Genomic DNA, 18,675 nt, shown 5'->3' with positions numbered 1-18,675 from the left:
GCACAAACTGTTGCCCCAATCAAGGACAATGCATGCAGTAAACCTAGATGCCCTGTTCAAATCTAGCCAATGGATGGGGCATTCTCCACAGTTGTGTGGAGAGAAGGGACTGACTCTGACATAAACTCTGGTGCCCCCATATTTGATCACTTCCCCTTGGTGGGGAGGCCCGGTGGGCACACAGAGGAAGGGGAAGCAGGCTACCCAGATGAGACATGATAGGCTGTGGTCATATGGTGGGGGAGGAGGTCCCCTTCTGTCAGAGGCCTAGGGGAGGGAGGCAAAAGAGGGAGGGAAGGTAGGAACGAGAAGATACAAGGGAAGGGATAACATTTGGGATGTAATTTGAATAAATTATAATAAATTTAAAATTTTAAATGTTTCTTAACCATTTGTATTTCATGGTTTTTTTTTTTTTGTTTTGTTTTGTTTTAAGATTTCTTTATTATGTATACAGTATCTTGCCTACATGCACACCTGCATGCCAGAAGAGGGCACCAGAACTCATTATAGATGGTTGTGAGCCACCATGTGAGTGCTGGGAATTGAACTTATAACCTTCGGAAGAGCAGCCAGTGCTCTTAACCTTTGAGCCATCTCTCCAGCTCCTATATTTCATGTTTTGAGAACTCCGTTTAATGTCATGTCCCATTTTTTAAAATAATCTATTTACTTTTATTTTATGTGCATTAGTGTGAAGGTATCAGATCCTTTGGAACTGGAGACACAGACAGGTGTGAGCTGCCGTGTGGGTGCTGGGTACTAAACCAGGGTCCTTTGGAAGAGCAGACAGTGCTCTTAACCACTGAACCATCTCTCCAGCCCCCTCAAGTCTCATTTTTAAATTGTTTTCTTCAATGTTTAGGTTTTTGAGTTCTTTGTGTATTCTAGATATGTCAGATGTATACATGATAAAGATTTCCCCCCTTCCGTAGGCTGTCTCTTCACTTAAATGTTGGTATGATTTTCTTTTTAGTTTCCTGAGGTCTCATTTATTAATTGTGGGTCTCGGTGCCGGCACTACTAGGATCTGGTTTAAAAGTTCTTTCCTATACCAAGAGGTTTAAGTACACTGCCCTCATTCTATCAGATTGAGTCTTATCAGGATTTATGTTGAGGTCCTTGATGCCTTTGGAGTTGAGTTTTGTGTAGAGTGAGAGATAAAGATGCAGTTTCGTTCCTTTTCATGTAGCTTGTGGGACACGTGAACCGCGCCAGCAGGGAGTGCAGCGTGGAGCCTAGAGCAAGGTGGCGACATATCCATAACCCGGAGATCTCACTCGTGAGATTGGCAGGAGTTCCTGTTCTATGCTAGCATTCCCTGGCGCATGTAGTCTCGACATCCTACTCCTGCAATTCCCAGGTACCCTGGCACCTGGAATCCCTGTTCATGTAAATAAAGCATCACCAGCATCCCAGCCCCAAACAACGCTACACTCAACCTGGGAATCCTTTCCCGCTCCCCCCAAGGTTCACACAGCCCTTGCTCACGCGGGTGAACTGGCACAGGGTTGCTGTTTCACTGGGGCGCTCCGAGCTGAGAGGACATAACACTTTAAGAGCTGCTTTGGAGAAGACCTTCTCTCTCTGGGCGTTCACCAGCTGGACTGGGACCCTCGGATTGCCCGCCAGGCTAGGCTTCCTTCCTTTTTCCGGCACCGGCACGCTTCAGCGCCTGGACACAAAGGGAAGAAGAAGAGGGAGAAGGTCTTTCTCCCCGTAAAGCTCCCCTCTGGACCGGGATCCCACGGACCCTCTCATTCCCGCTCCACCGGAGGAAGAGGAGCACGGAACCGCAGTAGCTAGCCATCCATTTTTCACCAGCATGATTTGTTAGAGATGATGTCTTTTCTCCGATGTGTACTGCTGGCCTTTTGTCAAAAGTCAGGTAGCGGTAAGAGTGTGGGGTCCTTATATATTTGTCCTCCGTTCAATGAGCCCGTTTTTATGCCAGTACCACGCTGTTTTAGTATGGCAGCTCTGTAGTATGACTTGAAATCTGAGATGTGCTTGGCGCCAATAGCTTGTTGTTGTTGCTGCTGTTCAGGATTGATCTGGCTCTTCTGGGTCTTTTGTACTCCCATATGAATATTTTTAAATGTTTATTTTATTTTTGTGTGTGGGTATTTAGTCTGCACACTACATGTGTGCCTGATGGAGGAGAGAGTCAGAGTACTTGGAACTGGAGCTTTCAGATGGTTGTGAGCCATCTTGTGGGTGCTTGGAATTGAACCTGGGTTCTGTGCAAGAATAGCAAGTGCTCTTGAGCCCTAAGTCATCTCTCTAGCCTCTCCTTATGAAATGTAAAATAATTTCTTTCAATTTCTGCAAAGAATTTCATTGGGATTTTGATGGGGATTGTGTTGAACCTGTAGACAGCTTTTGGTTGCTATTTTTTTTCACAGCATTAATTGTGCTGATCCATGAGCATGGGAGTTTTTTTTTTTTTTTTTTTAAGATTTATTTATTTTATGAATACGAGTGCTCTATCAGATCACATTATAGATGGTTGTAAGCCACCATGTGGTTGCTGGGAATTGAACTCAGGACTTCTGGAGGAGCAGTGTTCTTAACCTCTGAGCCATCTCTCCAGCCCCAGGTTTTTGTTTTTTGTTTGTTTGTTTGTTTTTTGGTCGGGGAGATAGGGTCTCTCTATGTAGTCCTGTCTGTCCTGGAACTCATGATGTAAATCAGGCTGATTTTTTTTTTTGGGTGAGGGGAGGTTTTTTGTTTGCTTGGGTTTTTTTTTTTGTGTGTGTGTGCATGTGGTTTTTTTTGTTTTTTGTTTTTGGTTTTTTGGTTTTTTGGTTTTTTGAGACAGGGTCTCTCTGTGAAGCTTTGGCTGTCCTAGACTCGCTTTGTAGACCAGGTTGGCCTTGAACTCACAGTGATCCGCCTGCCTCTACCTCCCGAGTGCTGGGATTACAGGCGTGCGCCACCACCGCCCAGCTTGGGCAGTTTTTCTATTCTGCCATCTTGTTCAATTTCTTTTTTTCAGTGTCTTAAAGTTTTCATTGAACAGGTCTTTTATTTCCTTGCATAGATTTATTCCAAAATATTTTTTATTTTAGGCTTAGCAAGGTAGTTTTAACTCCTGTGCCATCTTGCCAGCCCTGATAAATATATTTCAGGCTATTGGGGGGGGGGGTTGTTTGTTTGTTTTTGTTTTGTTTTTTAATGTGTAGCCCAGGCTGGCCTCAAATTTGTGATCCTCCTGCCTCCGGCTCCTTCAGCAAATCCTACCGGCGTGTGCTACCACAAGTGGCTATCTGAGCCTATTATAAATAGTATTGTTTCCCTGATTTTTTTCCTAATGTATTTATCATTGTATTATACAAAGACTACTGATTATTTTTGTGTGTTAATATTGTATCCTGCTGCTTTGCTGAATGTATTTTTCAGTTGTTGTGCATCTATCTTTTATTCACCTGATGTAATTGTCTTGGATTCTTACTGCCTCTGTCTGCTAACCTAGGCCTAGAATGTTTTCAGCCTCTGAGACTTACTGCTGAATAAGCTCACCCTTTCTAGCTCTTTCTTAACTCTGGCTGGCTGGTTCAACTCAGCTTTTCTGGCCCAAACGCTTCTCCAAGCTGACTAATTCATAATGGCTTCTCTCAGCTTCTGACTGAATTGCTCTGCTTGTCCTCAAACTAACTCTAGCAATTTGTTCTAACCTTCTGGCTCTGGTTCAGGCTCATTTTGTTTTTTGATTGATTGATTGGTTGGTTGGTTGTTTTGGTTTTTCTGAGACAGGGTTTCTCTGTGTAGCCTTGGCTGTCCTGGACTCACTTTGTAGACTAGGCTAGCCTCGAACTCACAGTGATCCACCTGTCTCTGCCTCCCGAATGCTGGGATTAAAGGTGTGCGCCACCATGCTCAGCCTCTGGCTCATTCTGTCTTCATCTGTGTCTAGCTTGTTCTCTCTTCAACCTGTCTCTGTAAAACTCTCCCAGGAAAACTGCTTCCTCTCCCTCCCCTCCGTTGCTCTCTTAAGTCTCCTCCTTTTCCTCTCTGTTCATCTGAGAATTAGGCTTATCCTATTCTGTGAAATCTTTTTCTGATTAGTCACTTTGTCTGCCTCTCAATTAGATGTCATTTTCAAACATGGCTGCTTTGCTCTACAAACTAACGTTACCCTCATTGTTTGGGATTAAAGGTGTGTACTAAGGGCAGGTCTGTATTCCAGCTGGATCGCATAGACCTAGAAGGTCTTTGCATATGATCCCTTATCGGAGCAGCCATGTTGCTGGAATAAAATTCCCCTACAAATTACAGGAGTTATTGGTGGAGTGCTGGGATTAAAAGCATCCAACACCAAGCCCAGCTTTCATTTTCTAACTTAATCTGTTAGTCTGTGTTGTTTTTTTTTTAAATGTTGTTGTTGTTTTTGCTTTTGGGTTTTTGTTGTTGTTGTTGTTTGGTTGGTTGGTTTTGATTTTTTGAGTCAGGATTTCTCTGTGTAGCCTTGGCTGTTCTAAAACTTGCTGTGTAGACCAAGCTGGTTTCAAACTCAGAAAGATCTGCCTGCCTCTGTCTTCTGAATGCTGGGATTAAAAGTGTGTGCCACCACCACCCAGCACTCTGTATCTTTTTATTGTGGAATGGAGTTCATTGATACTATGAATTATTAAAATATGTGAACCAGTTCCTGTCATTTTGGTGATTTTATAATGTTTTCTCAGATCTCTTTTAATTTTTCTTCTCCTCTGTGACCTCCTGAATGTGTTTATTCTTCTGATTAAAATATCCCTCCTAATATCCTCTGTAGGTCTGGCTTAGTGTCATAAACACTGTTTTGATCATGGAAAGTTTTTATTTCTCCTTCTATTTTTAATAGATAGTTTTGCTGGGTATAATATCTAGGTTGTCAGTTGTGGTTTTTCAGGACTTGGTATACCTCTTTCCAGGCTCTTCTAGAATTCCTCTCTGCCCTCCTTTGACTCATGCTACCTTCCATTTCATCTATCTGTTTATATGGAAGTTTCCCTTTCCCTCATTGTGAGCTCACTGAGGTTTAGAGTTATGTTTTATTTAGTTCTGATTTGCAAATATCCAACCCACAGTAGATATATGGGATTTAATTAAGGAAAGAAATCTGAGGACCAGAACTGGGTGTGTATGCTCCTTCAATGGAGTTTGAAAATGAGCCAGAGAGAGTGTTGATGTGGTAAATCCCTTAAGGAATACAATGTTTTCTCAGTAGTGTAAGGAGCCTGAGGACAGGGAGTGTTCTTTTTGTGTGTATATGGGAGGGATTGCGTGTGTATGTACATGCGCATGGAAGATACATCCACTTGTGTGTGCACACATGTTTTAAGACTACGGGTAGATATTCGGTGCCTTCCTCAGTCACTCTCCACCTTTTTTTGCTTTTTAAAGATTTATTTATTTATTATACAGTATTCTGCCCCAATGTGTGCCTGCACACCAGAAGAGGGCACTAGATTTCATTATAGATGGTTGTGAGCCACCATGTGGCTGCTGGGAATTGAACTCAGGACCTTTGAAGAATAGGCAGTGTTCTTAACCTCTGAGCCATCTCTCCAGCCCCTTGTTATGGTTTGTTTTTGTTTTTTGGGTTTTTTTCCCCCTGTTGTTGTGTTTTTTGGTTTTTTGGGGTTTTTTTGAGGCAGGGTTTCTCTGTGTAGCCTTGGCTATCCTGGACTTGCTTTGTAGACCAGGCTGTCCTGAAACTCACAGAGATCCTCCTGCGTCTGCCTCCCTGAGTGCTGGGATTCTAGGTGTGTGCCGCCATGCCCATCCACCTTACTTTTTTTTTTTTTTTTTTTTTTTTTTTTTTTTATGTATATAATGTTCTGCCTGTCTGTATGCCTGCCTGCCAGAAGAGGGCATCAGGAGCCACCATGTGGGTGCTGGGAATTGAACCCTGGTCCTCTGGAAGAGCAGACAGTGCTCTTAACCTCTGAGCTATTTCGCCAGCCCCACACCTTACTTTTTGAAACAAGGTCTCTCACTGAAACTAGAGCTCAGGAGTTCACTGAGCAGCTGGGCACCAAGCTCCAGGGATCCTCCTGTCTCTACCTCTAAGAATACTAACATGTCCACACATATTGGTCCTGAAATATTTTACATGGGTGCTGGGGACCTGAACTCAGGACCTAGAGCTTGCACGGTAGGCACTTTACCCACTGTGCTACCTCCCTGGCCCATGCTTTTGATTGTTTTCATGCTTTGGATAATGTTGGAATTTTGTTAATGACGCTGAGTGTCTGCAAAACTTCTGTTTTTGTTTTTGTTTTTGTTTTTTCAAGACAGTGTCATGTAGGCCCCAGCTGGCTCCCGACTTGATAGAGAATGGATGATAGCCTTGCTCCTCAGGTTCTCCAGTCTCTAGCTCCCAAGTGCTGGGGACAGAGGTGTGTACCCTGATGCCAGGGTCCCTGCAGTATCAGGGAAGTCATTCCTGACCCACCAGCTCCTGACTGTGTGGTGACGCATAATAGATGAGGGTGACTGTTTTCCGTATTAGGTCTTCTGTTTTCTCTTTCTCTGTATAACCACAGCTTTTCTGGAGATGTAGAGAGAGGGCTTATTTGGACCCCAAGAATTTGAGTTTCTGTCTCATCTGTGCACTCAGGGAAAACTCCAGAGGCAACTATGTTTGCTGTGCAAGTAACCATAAAAAATGTCCTGTTTCCCAAGCTCAGTATCGCTTCCCCTTTCTCCCCCTTCCCCCCTCCCCCATTTTTCTTTTTTGGTTTTGTTAATAGGGATTGAACCCGGGGCATCATTGGTGCTAAGCAAACACTCTACAACTGTGCCACACCCCCAGCCCTCCAGGATTCACTTAGATTATAAACTCTGCATGAATAAAAATATCGAAGCACCGTGTGTTTGTGAAAATGGCTTCAAATTCGATAGTTGGAATTTCTTAATTGAGACTGAAGAGACTTTTGGGTAATACTTGAATTCAAAGGAAACAAACTGCCAGTGTCCGTCCCAAAGGTGACCCTTTTAAAAGACATATTTGTTAGTTGTGAGTGACAGAGGTTATGGAGCCAGCCGGACCGTTTCCAAAGTGTTAAGCTGACCTTCGGTAACGAGGTCGCGAGGTCGGTGGGGGTCAGGATTGGTGCCGGAGAACCCCCTCCTTTTGTGGAGAGCTTTCTAAACGGCCTCAGCTTTCGGTCCCTCCCTCTCTCCTTGCTGGTCTCATCCTGCCTGGTTGTTTTTTAAAACCAGCCTGATTTGAAATCTGACTCAAGGGGCTGACCTCCCCAGTCGAAGGGCACACGGACAGCCAGATGCTGTGGTCAGAGCTCTTCCCGTTTGGCAGAATGGCAGGAGGCTGAGGAGAAGGCATCGCTTACAGCCTCCGCAGCCCCCAGTCTGTCTAATGCAGACACTGTCTCCAGGTCTCCCCTTCTTCCGCTTCCGCTTTTGTACATCTCTGATGACCTCAGATAAGTCGTTCACGCTTCCAGGGATTCCCTCCTTCCCCCTCCCTCCCTCCGGAAAAAAAAGAAGAAGAAGAAATTCAGAGTGCATGATGTGTTGCTAATTTTTATTTTGTTCATTTGGGTTGATAAAATGCCTGAACCTTTTTGTTTTTGTTGTTCCTGATTAGTAAACTTAAAAACGGATAACAGTTTGTTTTCCATAATATCTGCATCTCTATAGGAATGAAGCTGCTGCCTTAGCTTTGCTCTGGGAGCCCGTCCTTAAAGGGCAAGTCCTTCGCATTCAGTCCCAAAGGACTCAAGAATTCAGCCTGAGTGGGGCCCGCGAGATGGCTCAGCCGGTCAAGGCGATGGCTGCGAAACCTTGATGCCTTGAGTTGACCCCTGGGACCTACGCTGTAGGAGTGAAAGAACTAACCCCCACAAGAGGTCCTTTTACTCCACATGTGCACTATGGCTGTGCTTGTGGACACACACACACACACACACACACACACACACACACACACACACACGTGCACAAAAAATAAAATAAAATAAAATGCAATTTCCCGAAGTTAAAAAAAAAAAAAAGCATTTAGTGTGAGTATCTAAGCTCTTCCACATCATATATGCTCAGTGAGTGGCTCAGTGTGTGACATGGCACTGGGACTGGCAGGATGCCTCCCTACAGTACTCTGCACCATGGATTTGTTTGTTGGTTTTAGCACTGGTTTTGTTTTTTAGGTTTTTCGAACAGGGTTTCTCTGTGTAGCCTTGGCCGTCCTGGACTCACTCTGTAGACCAGGCTGAGTTCGAACTCACAGTGATCCAATTGCCTCTGCCTGCCAAGTGCTGGGATTAAAGGTGTGTGCCACCACACCCAGCAGCACTATGTTTTTTTTTGTTTTTTTTTTTTTTTAAAGTAGAGACAAACTTTACTAAATGTTCTTTTCTGAGCGTTGAAGGCACATTCCAACAGACATCCTTTGCTCCTCACCCTACCCACCATTACCTGAGCTGACTCGGAGCTGATTAGGAGACGCTCTTTCCTCATTTATCTTCCACCATCAACGTGGGGGGGGGGGGGAAAGCCAGCAAGATGATACTGTGAATCCGAACCTGGACCACTTCTCTCTCTGCCCCCGGGGAAACACTGCTGGAATTTTGACTGCAATGCTTTCCAGGTTCCCAGATCTCCAGAGCTCCCTAAAACCACAGCCCTTCGCAGGTCTGCTTGCCCACAGGAGGCCACAGTGGTGGAAACCCCTGAGTGTGGAGTGTCCTCCACCCCCTCACCCCTCAACGGCTCGTGGCTCCTGGAAGCCAGGTGTTCATCCAGCTCTTCCTGCCTTCATTTTGGGAGAAAACGCCAAGGGGGAGAAAAGGAAACGATTGTGCAAATGATCCTGGCTCCACTGACATCTGGCTGATATGCCGGACAAACACTGTGGGAACCAAGGACCTGAGAAGGAATTACAGAATTGTTTCCACCTGATTCAGTTCAACAGTATTTTCACTAGTAAAATTCATGTTTGTTTCTTTGTTTATATTTAGCCCTTGCTGGCCTGAAACAATATGTAGACCAGACTAGTTTCAAACTCACAGAGATCTGCCTGCTTCTGCCTTCCCAGTGCTGGGATTAAAGGTGTATGCCACCACACTTGGCCTTCTAGCTGGCTTCCCGGCAGGAGGTCTCGTTTTAACTCTTGAAGAGTCTGGAGGAATGGGTATGATTTAGTAACCAGATCCTACTAGGGGGCAGAGGGCATGGGGGATAATCCAGTAGAAGGAAGAGAAAGCAGTTTGAATAAAATCCCAGAGGAGGTGGCAAATGGCTGAGGGGGTGGGGCAAAGGGGGCTGAGATTAGTAAAGTCCTGAGCAAGGAAGGGAAGTGTGACAATGAGACAGAGGCAGAGGCAGAGGCAGAGGCAGGCAGATCGCTGTGAGTTCAAGGCCAGCCTAGTCTACAAAGCAAGTCCAGGACAGCCAAGGCTATGCAGAGAAACCCTGTCTCAAACCCCACCCCTACCCCAAAAAAGAGAAGAAAACAATTAAAGACTGAGGGAGGGAAGAGGGAAGGAGGGGGAGGGAGTTAGGGAGAGATTGTCAGAATAAGAAAACCTGTCCTATATTACACAGGATATCTTGGGAAAATCTTAATAATTACTTAGGCATTGTTCAGATTAGGGTAACTGCTGGAAAAGGAAAGCGTCCACCTCAGGCTGCTTCTGAGGTGAGCACCCCGCTGAGCTACTCTCCAGCCCTGGCCCTCTGCATCACAGTTCTTAAGTGCTGATCACTGAGGCTAAAAACAGCGATTGAAATGCTGAGTACTCAGCCCTCTCTCTGTGTGCTCCTGATGTCTAGGATGATTATTTTTAAGCCTTTAATAATATTTATTGCAATTTTTCTAGTTTATATGAAACTAAGGTCTAAAAAAGCAAGTTGAAAAGTGCTTGGCTATGAAATGAGGTGGGAGGGACCCAACAAAGTTTGACCCTGTGAATTGGAGATTGGAGGCAGCAGTATATAAAATCAGACTGCGTTGTGGGACACTTTGGGTCCCATCAGATGAGTCCCTCCAGCCTTGAATTTTTAAGCTCAGCCAGTGTCCTCAATAGGTAGAAACTATTTCTGTTCCCTAGCAACCTTCTACCCATCTCTCCAAGTCCAGGCCAGGTACCACCTTTCTAAGATATTTTCTTCCCATTGGTCAGAATTCATAAGTGTTTCCTGTATGTATTCAGAATTCTGACCATGCACATATTATGTCTCCCCTGTTGGAGTCTTCTGGGTGTCTTAGACTTATAGACACTCAAGAAATATTAAAGACTTATGGCAATATTGAGGTTAAAGGGCTGCTATACTTATATTTGTAAAAAATGTTATTTTTATGGGTTTGGGTAGTTTGTCTGCATGTATGCATACTATATGCATCAGTATCTAAGGAAGCCAGAGAGACCAGCAGATCCCCTAGAACTGCAGTTATGGTTGGTTTTGAGCTACCATGTGGGTTCTGGGAAGTGAACCCAGGTCCTCTGTAGCCAGTGCCTTAAATGTTGAGTCATCTTTTCAGCCCATATACATATCTATCTATCCATCTATCATCCATCTATCTATCTATCTATCTATCTATCTATCTATTGAGACAAAGTCTCACTATATAGCTTTGGCTAGCCCGGAACTTGCTATGTAGACCAGGCTGGCCTTGAACTCATAGAGATATGTCTGTGTCTGCCTCCGAGTACGGTGATTAAAGGTGCACACTATCATGTCCAGTGTTAAAGAAGTAGCTCCAAGACCTAGGTATTTAAAAGTAATCTCCCTTTTCCTCCTTTCCTTCCTTTCCCCCTTCTTTTGAGAGAGGGTCTTACCTTGTAGCCCAGAGTGCCTTCAATGTCACCATCCTACTCACTGAAATCACAGGCATGTGACTTAACTCAACCTATGATTTGCTTTTCTGTAAACTCTATTCTTTTCTCTGAAGGTGAGAGAAGACAGTACTTAGTGGGCTTTTGTTGTTGTTGTTACTGTTGCTGTTTTGTTTTTCCTGTGGCATGCAAGTTCTAGAGGGCTCCTCTGGCACCGGCTGGTATGTAAGCTTTAGTTCACCCAGCTGAAGGCTGAGCTGTTTCTTGTTCCTTATGGTCTGTGAGCTTCTTGGTTTGGGGAACTAATCCCAGTGCCCTGGTGCTGTGTGAGCCCTGCTACTCAAATGCTCAGAGAGCTGTCCCCACTCTTTACTGTACTGTCTCTGGTTTCCAGGGGGACTTTACCCAAAGTCCATCCCTGCTTTTTGTTACCATTTTCCACCCCCATCCTAGGTTAAGACAGAGCACAGACCTCTGCCAGCAAGCCCTCTGTCTGTGGTTTCTATCAGTGCATCGTTTGTGTGTTGTCGTGTCGTGTCGTTCCCCACCCCCCCCCCCTTCAGAAAATTGTCACCTCGGCTCAGGAGTTGACACTTGCTCTGAGGCATGCATCAAGTCTCTTTTGATGTCCCAAGGGTCCCATCAAAGCCTGAGTGTGATCTACATTTAACTTACTTGTCAACGTGACATATAGGTCACCTGAAGTGGGAGGGCCTGCCCACTGTGGGCGGTGTCACTCTCTGAGCAGGGGATGCTGGATTATGTGAGAGTAGAGAAAAAGAGCCTAGCACTGGGATGTGTGATTAACTCACCGCTCTCTGCTCTTGACTGTGGGTGAGATGTGGCCGGCTACTTCAAGCCCTACTGCCACCTTGGCTTTCTTGAAATGATGGACTAAGCCAAATGAGTCTTTTTTTTTTTCTTTCTTAAGTTGCTTTTGTCAGGGTGTTTTATCACAGCAACAGGAAACAAAACTAAGACCCTGTAACTTTGAAGTGTTAGAAGCCTTCCCCCTGTATCTGAAGACATGGAATGCCCTTTGACCCTCAAGAGAAGAGTGGACCAGGAAGAGGAGACCCTGAGTGACCAGAGTCTTCATTAGTTCAGTTGCAATAGGTGTTTGGTGATGTGGACCCCTTGGTACAGAAAGGGGAGCTGGACATAAAAATTGGGGCATCAAAAGTATGTGGGTTTGTTTCTCCACATGTCAAAGGGGAAGGAAAAAAAATGAACCCAGTAAAAAAATTTTTCAATTGAACACTGTACTAATTAGCTCTAGGAAGTTTGCAGTTAGGTATAAAAGCCTTTTGGAGTGTAGTCCCAGTCTCCCTCAGCAGCCTCTCCCCCACCACAGCCGGCCTAGACTACATACTCCCTAATCCTTTGCTTCCTTCTTCCCTCAGGCAAAATGCCTGAAAGGCTCTCCAGGCCCCTCTTTATATCAGCTGACAAAGGCTTACTTTAAAAAGATGGAATTTCTGCAGAAACTTACCAGAAGTCTTCTGTACTGTGGTACCTCTTTCTTCTAGCCTGTCCTACAGTAGCGACTACTGAGTAAAGAGGCACTGAGGCAGGGACTGAAGCAATCCCACAATCCTCTTAGCATGGTCTTATGCATGGAAGATACTCAGTATACATCTGTGGACTGGATCAAGGGTGTGTGTGTGTGTGTGTGTGTGTGTGTGTGTGTGTGTGTGACAAAATCTGTATGTGACAAAATAGTGACATCTGAGCAGTCACCTATAGTAACATATATATGTTAGCATAGTTGATGAGTTGGAGGCCAGTGAGAGACCTTGCCTCAAAAAAAAAAAAAAAAAAAGGAAAAGAAAGGAAACATTTAAAGAACATCCATGGTTCTCCCTCCAGCCTCAGTGTTGGGTAAAACATCTTAGAGCCAGGGATGGGCTACCTATGAGTTGTTGGTCAGGAAGTCCCCTCCCCGCCCCCAATACAGGTTGCTGATTGCATGCTCCAGCCGGGTGGTAAGTCCCTGTTGCTGAAGGCACTGTATACTTTGATTGTAGAACAGGGAGAAATTAGGCTGGAACTGGGTTAGAAGGTACATGGTTCTGGAGGGCAGAATAGGGCTGTTGGGGGGTTGTTACCACTAGTCCTCCCAAGCCGTGAGCACACATACTAACACTAGCAGCATCTATTATGGGTACAATCAACTAATTTCCAGTTGGACGTCATGCCTCTTCCACAGGAGAGAAACTGTGGTTGGTATGTAAGTAAAAACAAAAACCTGTGGCCATAGGTCCCGATGGGGTGACTTCTAGTGTTGTTTTGTTAAATGGATTCTAAGTGCTTGTGAGACACAATATATTACTGTTGCTGTCAGTCTTGGTCAGGGAAATTTCTTTTCGCAGTGGATGCTGGTTGCTATGGAAACTCATAACCGGTCAAACTTCTGGGAATAAATGCTTGTTGCTGTGGCACAGTGGCCCAACACTCAGTCTTTAACTTTAAAATTTCATAACACTTCTATTACGTTCTCTAAGCTTAGTGAATACAGGGGCAGGAAGAAGGAAAGAATAGAACATCGTGTGGCATTTCCTCTGAGTAGGAGATGATTTTTATCCCTTGTTGTTGTTTGTTTGTTTTTTGGTTTTTCGAGACAGGGTTTCTCTGTGTAGCCTTGGCTGTCCTAGTCTCGCTTTGTAGACCAGGCTGACCTCGAGCTCACAGTGATCCACCTGCCTCTGCCTCCCAAGTGCTGGGATTAAAGGCGTGCGCCACCATTGCCCGGCTTGTTTGTTTTTAAAGTGGTAAACTTCACGTGATGTGATTATATCCCGATTTTTAAGAAAGATTTATTTTTAATAACATGTCTGTGTGTGGGTGGTCTACTTTGAATAAGAGGAAAGGAAGCAGATGAGCCGGAGTAAGGAAATAAAGAAGCGGGCAGCTGTAGACCTTGCTGCAGTAGGAGTTTCTCTTGTCTGTGAGGCTCTGCCGCTGATGTGATTTAGCAGCAAGTCCAACCAAGTGCTCTATCTGTGCCCTCCACGTCTCACTTTCTAGAGAGTGGCCTGAAGAGGAATTACTCACCTCTGTACCCATTAACTATGGCAAGGTCCTAAGGTCACATAGCAACGACGTGGCCTCTCAAACTCACCCCCATGAACTGGGAAGGGGTCTTTGAAAGATGACCAGGAAGCAGCCGCCTCACTGTTAGATGTCTTTGTTTGGAAGCATTTGTTGAGAGGAAGGGAGGGAAAAGAATAAATAGACTTTCAGGGAAGACAGTGGAAGGGTGAAACGTGCCATGACTGTCTAATCTCAAGAAGGTGGAGAATGGTGGAAAAACTCATTTTATTTGATTAATGAGTTTTTTGAGACAAGGTGTACCATGTCCATGGCTGCCCTCACACTTGCTATGTAGCAGAGGTCGGCTTTGAACTCTTTCCCGGTGCTGCTACAATTGCAGGCATGTATAACCAGACACGGTTCACATGGTGCTAGGGGATTGAGCCTAAGACTTCAGGAATGTTTCATTTCTTTCTGTGTACTGAAGACCAAACTCAACAGCTTACACATGATAGGCAAGGCCTCCACCACTGAGCAACATCCGCAGTTACTAAAGACTACAGCAGCTAGAGGAGGCAAGAGAAAGTTTACGGAACACGGGGGGCTGGAGAGATGGCTCAGCAGTTAAGAGTGCATACTGCTTCCCCAGAGGAGCAGAGTTCAGGTTCCCACTACCATGTCATATCCTCAGCTCCAGGGGATCAAATGACCTTTTCTGGATTCCATGGACACTACACTCACATTCCCCCCTGCAGAAAAGGGGGGCTGTAGGAGCAGTGGGTGTAAATGTTGGGGGCCGGGTGTAAACGTTTTTATTTCCTCAGAGGAGGAGATGGAGATGAGAGCCATACCTAAGCCTTGTGAATACATGGCTTGGGCTGAGCCCAGAGCATGTGTTTCTTTGTTCTAACTTCCCTAAGCATGGGCCTGGAAGCTTCTAGGCTCCAAACAGTCTAATCTGCAAAACTGAACCTTGAAGGCTTCTGCTAATCGAGGCCTAGAGTGTTTTCAGCCTTTCTAGTTCTTTCTGAACTCTGGCTGGCTGGTTCAGCTCAGCTGTTATGACCTAAACTCCTCTCCAAGCTGACTGATTCAATCTGGATTCTCTCTTGGATTTTTAACTGAATTGCTCTGCTTAGCCTCAAATTAACTCTAATTTGTTAATATGTTCTAATCTTCTAGCTTTTTCTTCTGTCTCTGCACAACTGTCCAGGAAAAACTGCCACACACACTATTCACACTACACTCCTAATTCCTTTTTCGTCATCCCTAGGCTGCGTTTAAACAGTGTCTCTTTCTGGTGCTCTTCTGGTGAGAGACGGGCATATCCTATCTTTGACTCATTCAGTCAAATCTTTCTCTGATTCGTCACTTTTTCTGCCCCTTAATTAGATGTCACTTTCTTTTTTCTTTTTTTCTTTTCTTTTTTTTTTTTTTTTTTTTTTTTTTTTTTTTTTTTTTTTTCCGAGACAGGGTCTCTCTGTGTAACAGCTCTGGCTGACTTGGAACTCGCTCTGTAGTCCAGGCTGGCCTCGAACTCACGGAGATCCACCTACCTCTGCCTTGCAAGTGCTGGGGTTAAAGGTGTGCAGCACCCCCCCCCCACACACACACACACACACTAGACGTCACTTTCAACCATCACTGCTTCCTTCTATAAACTAATCTCACTTTCAATGTTTTGGATTAAAGGTGTGTTCTCAGGGTGTGTCTGTATAATAGCCGACTACACAGACCTAGAAGGTCTTTAGATGTGACCCCTTGCCAGAGCAGCCATGTTGATGGATTAAAATTCCTCTACAAGAGGGGGTGGAGGACAACAGTGGAACACGACCTACTGAATCAACTAAGCAGGGCTCATTTGGACTCACAGAGACTGAATCAACGAGGACAGAGCCTGCAAGGGCCTGTACTAGGTCTTCTGTGCAAATATTATGTCTTTTAGCTTGGTATTTTTGTGGGACTCCTAACAGTGGGAGCAGCTGTATCTCTGACTCTTTTTCCTGCTGTTGGGACTCTTTTCCTTCTGTTGGATTGCCTTGTCTAGCATCAATATGAGGGCTTTTGCCTTGTCTTTTTTGTTTTGTTTTGGTTTGGTTTGGTTTGGTTTTTGAGACAGGGTCTCTCTGTGTAGCCTTGGCTGTCCTGGACTCACTTTGAAGACCAGGCTGGCCTCAAACTCACAGAGATCCACCTGCCTCTGCCTCTAGAGTGCTAGGATTAAAGGCGTGCGCCACCATGCCCAGCTTGCCTTGTCTTACTGTATCTTGTTTTGTCCTGTTTGGCTGTTGTCTCTTGAGCCCTGCTCGTTTCTGAAGTGAGGCAGAGTGGGAGTGGATCTGGGGGAGAAGGGAGGTTGAGGGAACCTAGGAGTGGGGGGAGGGGAAACAGTGGTCAGGACGTATTGGATGAGAGAGGAATCTATTTTCAATGTTTAAAAAGTATAAGGAAAAGGGGTGTGTGGCTAGAGGGATGGTTCAATGGTTAGGGGCACTTACTGTTCCTGCAGAGGATCTAGGTTCAGTTCCTTGAACCTGTATGGTGGCTCACAGCTGCTCCTAACTCCCGTTCATGGGGATCTCTTTTGAATAGCCCAGACTTCACACATGCATGTGGTACACATGCATATATGCATAAATTACTCATACACATAAAAGAAAATACATCTTTAAAAAATCATACAGAACAAAATAATAATAATAATCTTAAACCCTCTGCCAACTTGGATTACTTGTTGAAGATGTCAGTGGGGTGAGAAAACTGGGTGACTGTTGGAAGGAATTCAGAGATGGCTTTCTGAATACAGGGGTGAAAACCAAAGGGAGTGACCGAGGCTGTCCAGTGGGGAGGGTGGGAAGAGAGGAGGAAAGATGGGGTCCACTGGGGCTTGGGGGCACTTTTTTGGCAACTGAGGTACCTTCTCCAAACAGCTTGGCAGCTCACAGGTTATGAATGGGTAAAGAAGGGGTTTTGGACCAGGTACAGAGTTTGGACTGCTGTGGCAGAGTTATGAACTGGGCGTTTTGGACAACAGGAATCTACTGTCCACATCCTAGAAACTGAGATTAAAGTGTCACCTGGTGTCTTAGTTAGGTGACCCAATGCTTCTACTGCTGTGATAAAACATCATGCCTAAAATCAATTTGGGTTTATTTCATCTTGCATCTTACTGAGGGAACTCAGGGCAGGAACTCAAGGCAGGAACTGATGCAGAGGCCATAGAGGAGTGCTGCTCACTGGCTTGTTCCTCATGGTTTGTTCAGCCTGTTTTCTTATACCACCCAGGACCACTAGACCAGGGCTAGCACCATCCACAGTGCGCTGGACCCATCACATCAATCATTAATCAAGAAAATGGCCCTAAAAGTGTGTCCCCATGCCAGTCTGGTGAGGGCATTTTCTCAGCTGAGGTCCCATTTCCCAGATGACTCTAGTTTCTGTCAAGTCGACATAAAACTGGGCAGCACATCTGGGTTATGAACTACCATGAGTGACTCCATCTTGTCCTAGCTTTAGCTAACTATCTAGTGTTTCACTCAACTGCTCCCCAGTCTCCACTACCTGCCTCCTGCTGAACAGAAGACCCTCGTGCATCTTGATTTGGGTAGTCCATTGTTTTACAGCACAGAACAAATTGTTTTTTTTTTTTTTTTGTTTTTTTTTTTTTTTTTTTTTTTTTTTGAACGAACCAGTCAGTCACCTTTTATTGGACACAAGTTGTCAGGATATGAAACGTCCGCCACAGTGGAATTCTTCATGGGCGGGGCTGTCAGGCGTGCAGTGCCCTCCGTGGTGACCCCTCAGTGGTACTTCCGTCGCCGCTCGTGTTTAAGTTCCTTGTAAGAAATGCAGTAGCTGAAAACAACATAGGCTGCCAGCACCATGGTGATCCCCGAGATGCTGCCTTTCCGAACGTTAATGTACTTGTTGTAGTACCGGTCATAGCCTCGCTGGAAGGCTCCTGCAATCCCACTGGGGGTAAAATTCCGCATCAGGATCCAGCTTGGCAGCTCTCCAAGTTTAACCTCCATGAGCTTCTTGTCCTTCAGTGGCACGAGCGACGCCATCTTGCAGTCCTGGTCAGAACAAATTGTTTTAATCAACCAAACTAAAAGCTTTGGAACTTCTGCCCCCTGGCCTCCTCTGGTATGAGGTAGTTGTGGGTTTTGGCTTCATAAGCCCTGCCCTTCCCTTCTATGGGGTCAAGAGTTCTTTCTGGCATAAGCCAGCTCTGGACCACTGGTAAAGTAAAGAACTCCTAACCTGGTTTTCATCAAGTGGCATTCTGCATCTCAGCTGGGTACATGAGGTTGGCTCCTGCCGAGGCTGTGCAAGAGGGTCTGCCCATGCCTACCTCTGGACCTGTGACGTGTGGCAAGGTCACTTCAGGCCCTTGCCTTCATCTGCACGGGGAGATTGCGCTGGGCTGTCATTTGGCTTTCTCGTACAGACACTAGGGACCCACAGTGATCTAGTATAGCCTCGGCTTCATGAACCTACAACTGTGGCATTTCCAGATAGGATCACATCTGGGCTCCTGGGTTGTGGCTTCACTGTGTTTCCTGATAGAGTAGTGAGCCAGTGAGATTATTGGTATCACTTACAGGAGTATGGGTGAGTCAAAGACAGTAGCATCCTCAGAACTCCCTGTGCAACCTGCAGGTTGGAGTCTCTCCTCCTTAGTATCAATCCATTTTATTCTTTCTCCTCCTCTCCCTCTTCCTCCTCTTTTTTTTTTTTTCAAGAGGTCATAAGCCAGAGTGGTAGTCGCGTTAATGCACCTACCCTAAGGACACTCCTACCCTACTCCTGACACTCTGCTCACACCCATATCACCAACCACCATGTCTTCATAATGTCTGAG

At 45.3% G+C, this 18,675-nt stretch overlaps 1 protein-coding gene across 1 annotated transcript; it reads right to left on the bottom strand.

Annotated features, from left to right (window-relative positions):
* Positions 1-17,556: 17,556 nt before the first annotated feature.
* On the bottom strand, positions 17,557-17,891 carry LOC127184191 (ATP synthase subunit f, mitochondrial). Its single transcript, XM_051140444.1, has one exon. The coding sequence runs from the start codon at positions 17,876-17,878 to the stop codon at positions 17,612-17,614; it is 267 nt and encodes an 88-aa protein (XP_050996401.1). The 5' UTR covers positions 17,879-17,891; the 3' UTR covers positions 17,557-17,611.
* Positions 17,892-18,675: the final 784 nt, after the last annotated feature.

Source organism: Acomys russatus, chromosome 32 (assembly GCF_903995435.1).
Source record: "Acomys russatus chromosome 32, mAcoRus1.1, whole genome shotgun sequence".
NCBI lineage: Eukaryota > Metazoa > Chordata > Mammalia > Rodentia > Muridae > Acomys > Acomys russatus.
Note: the sequence above shows the minus strand (reverse complement) of the source record. Positions and strands in the feature narration are given on the sequence as shown.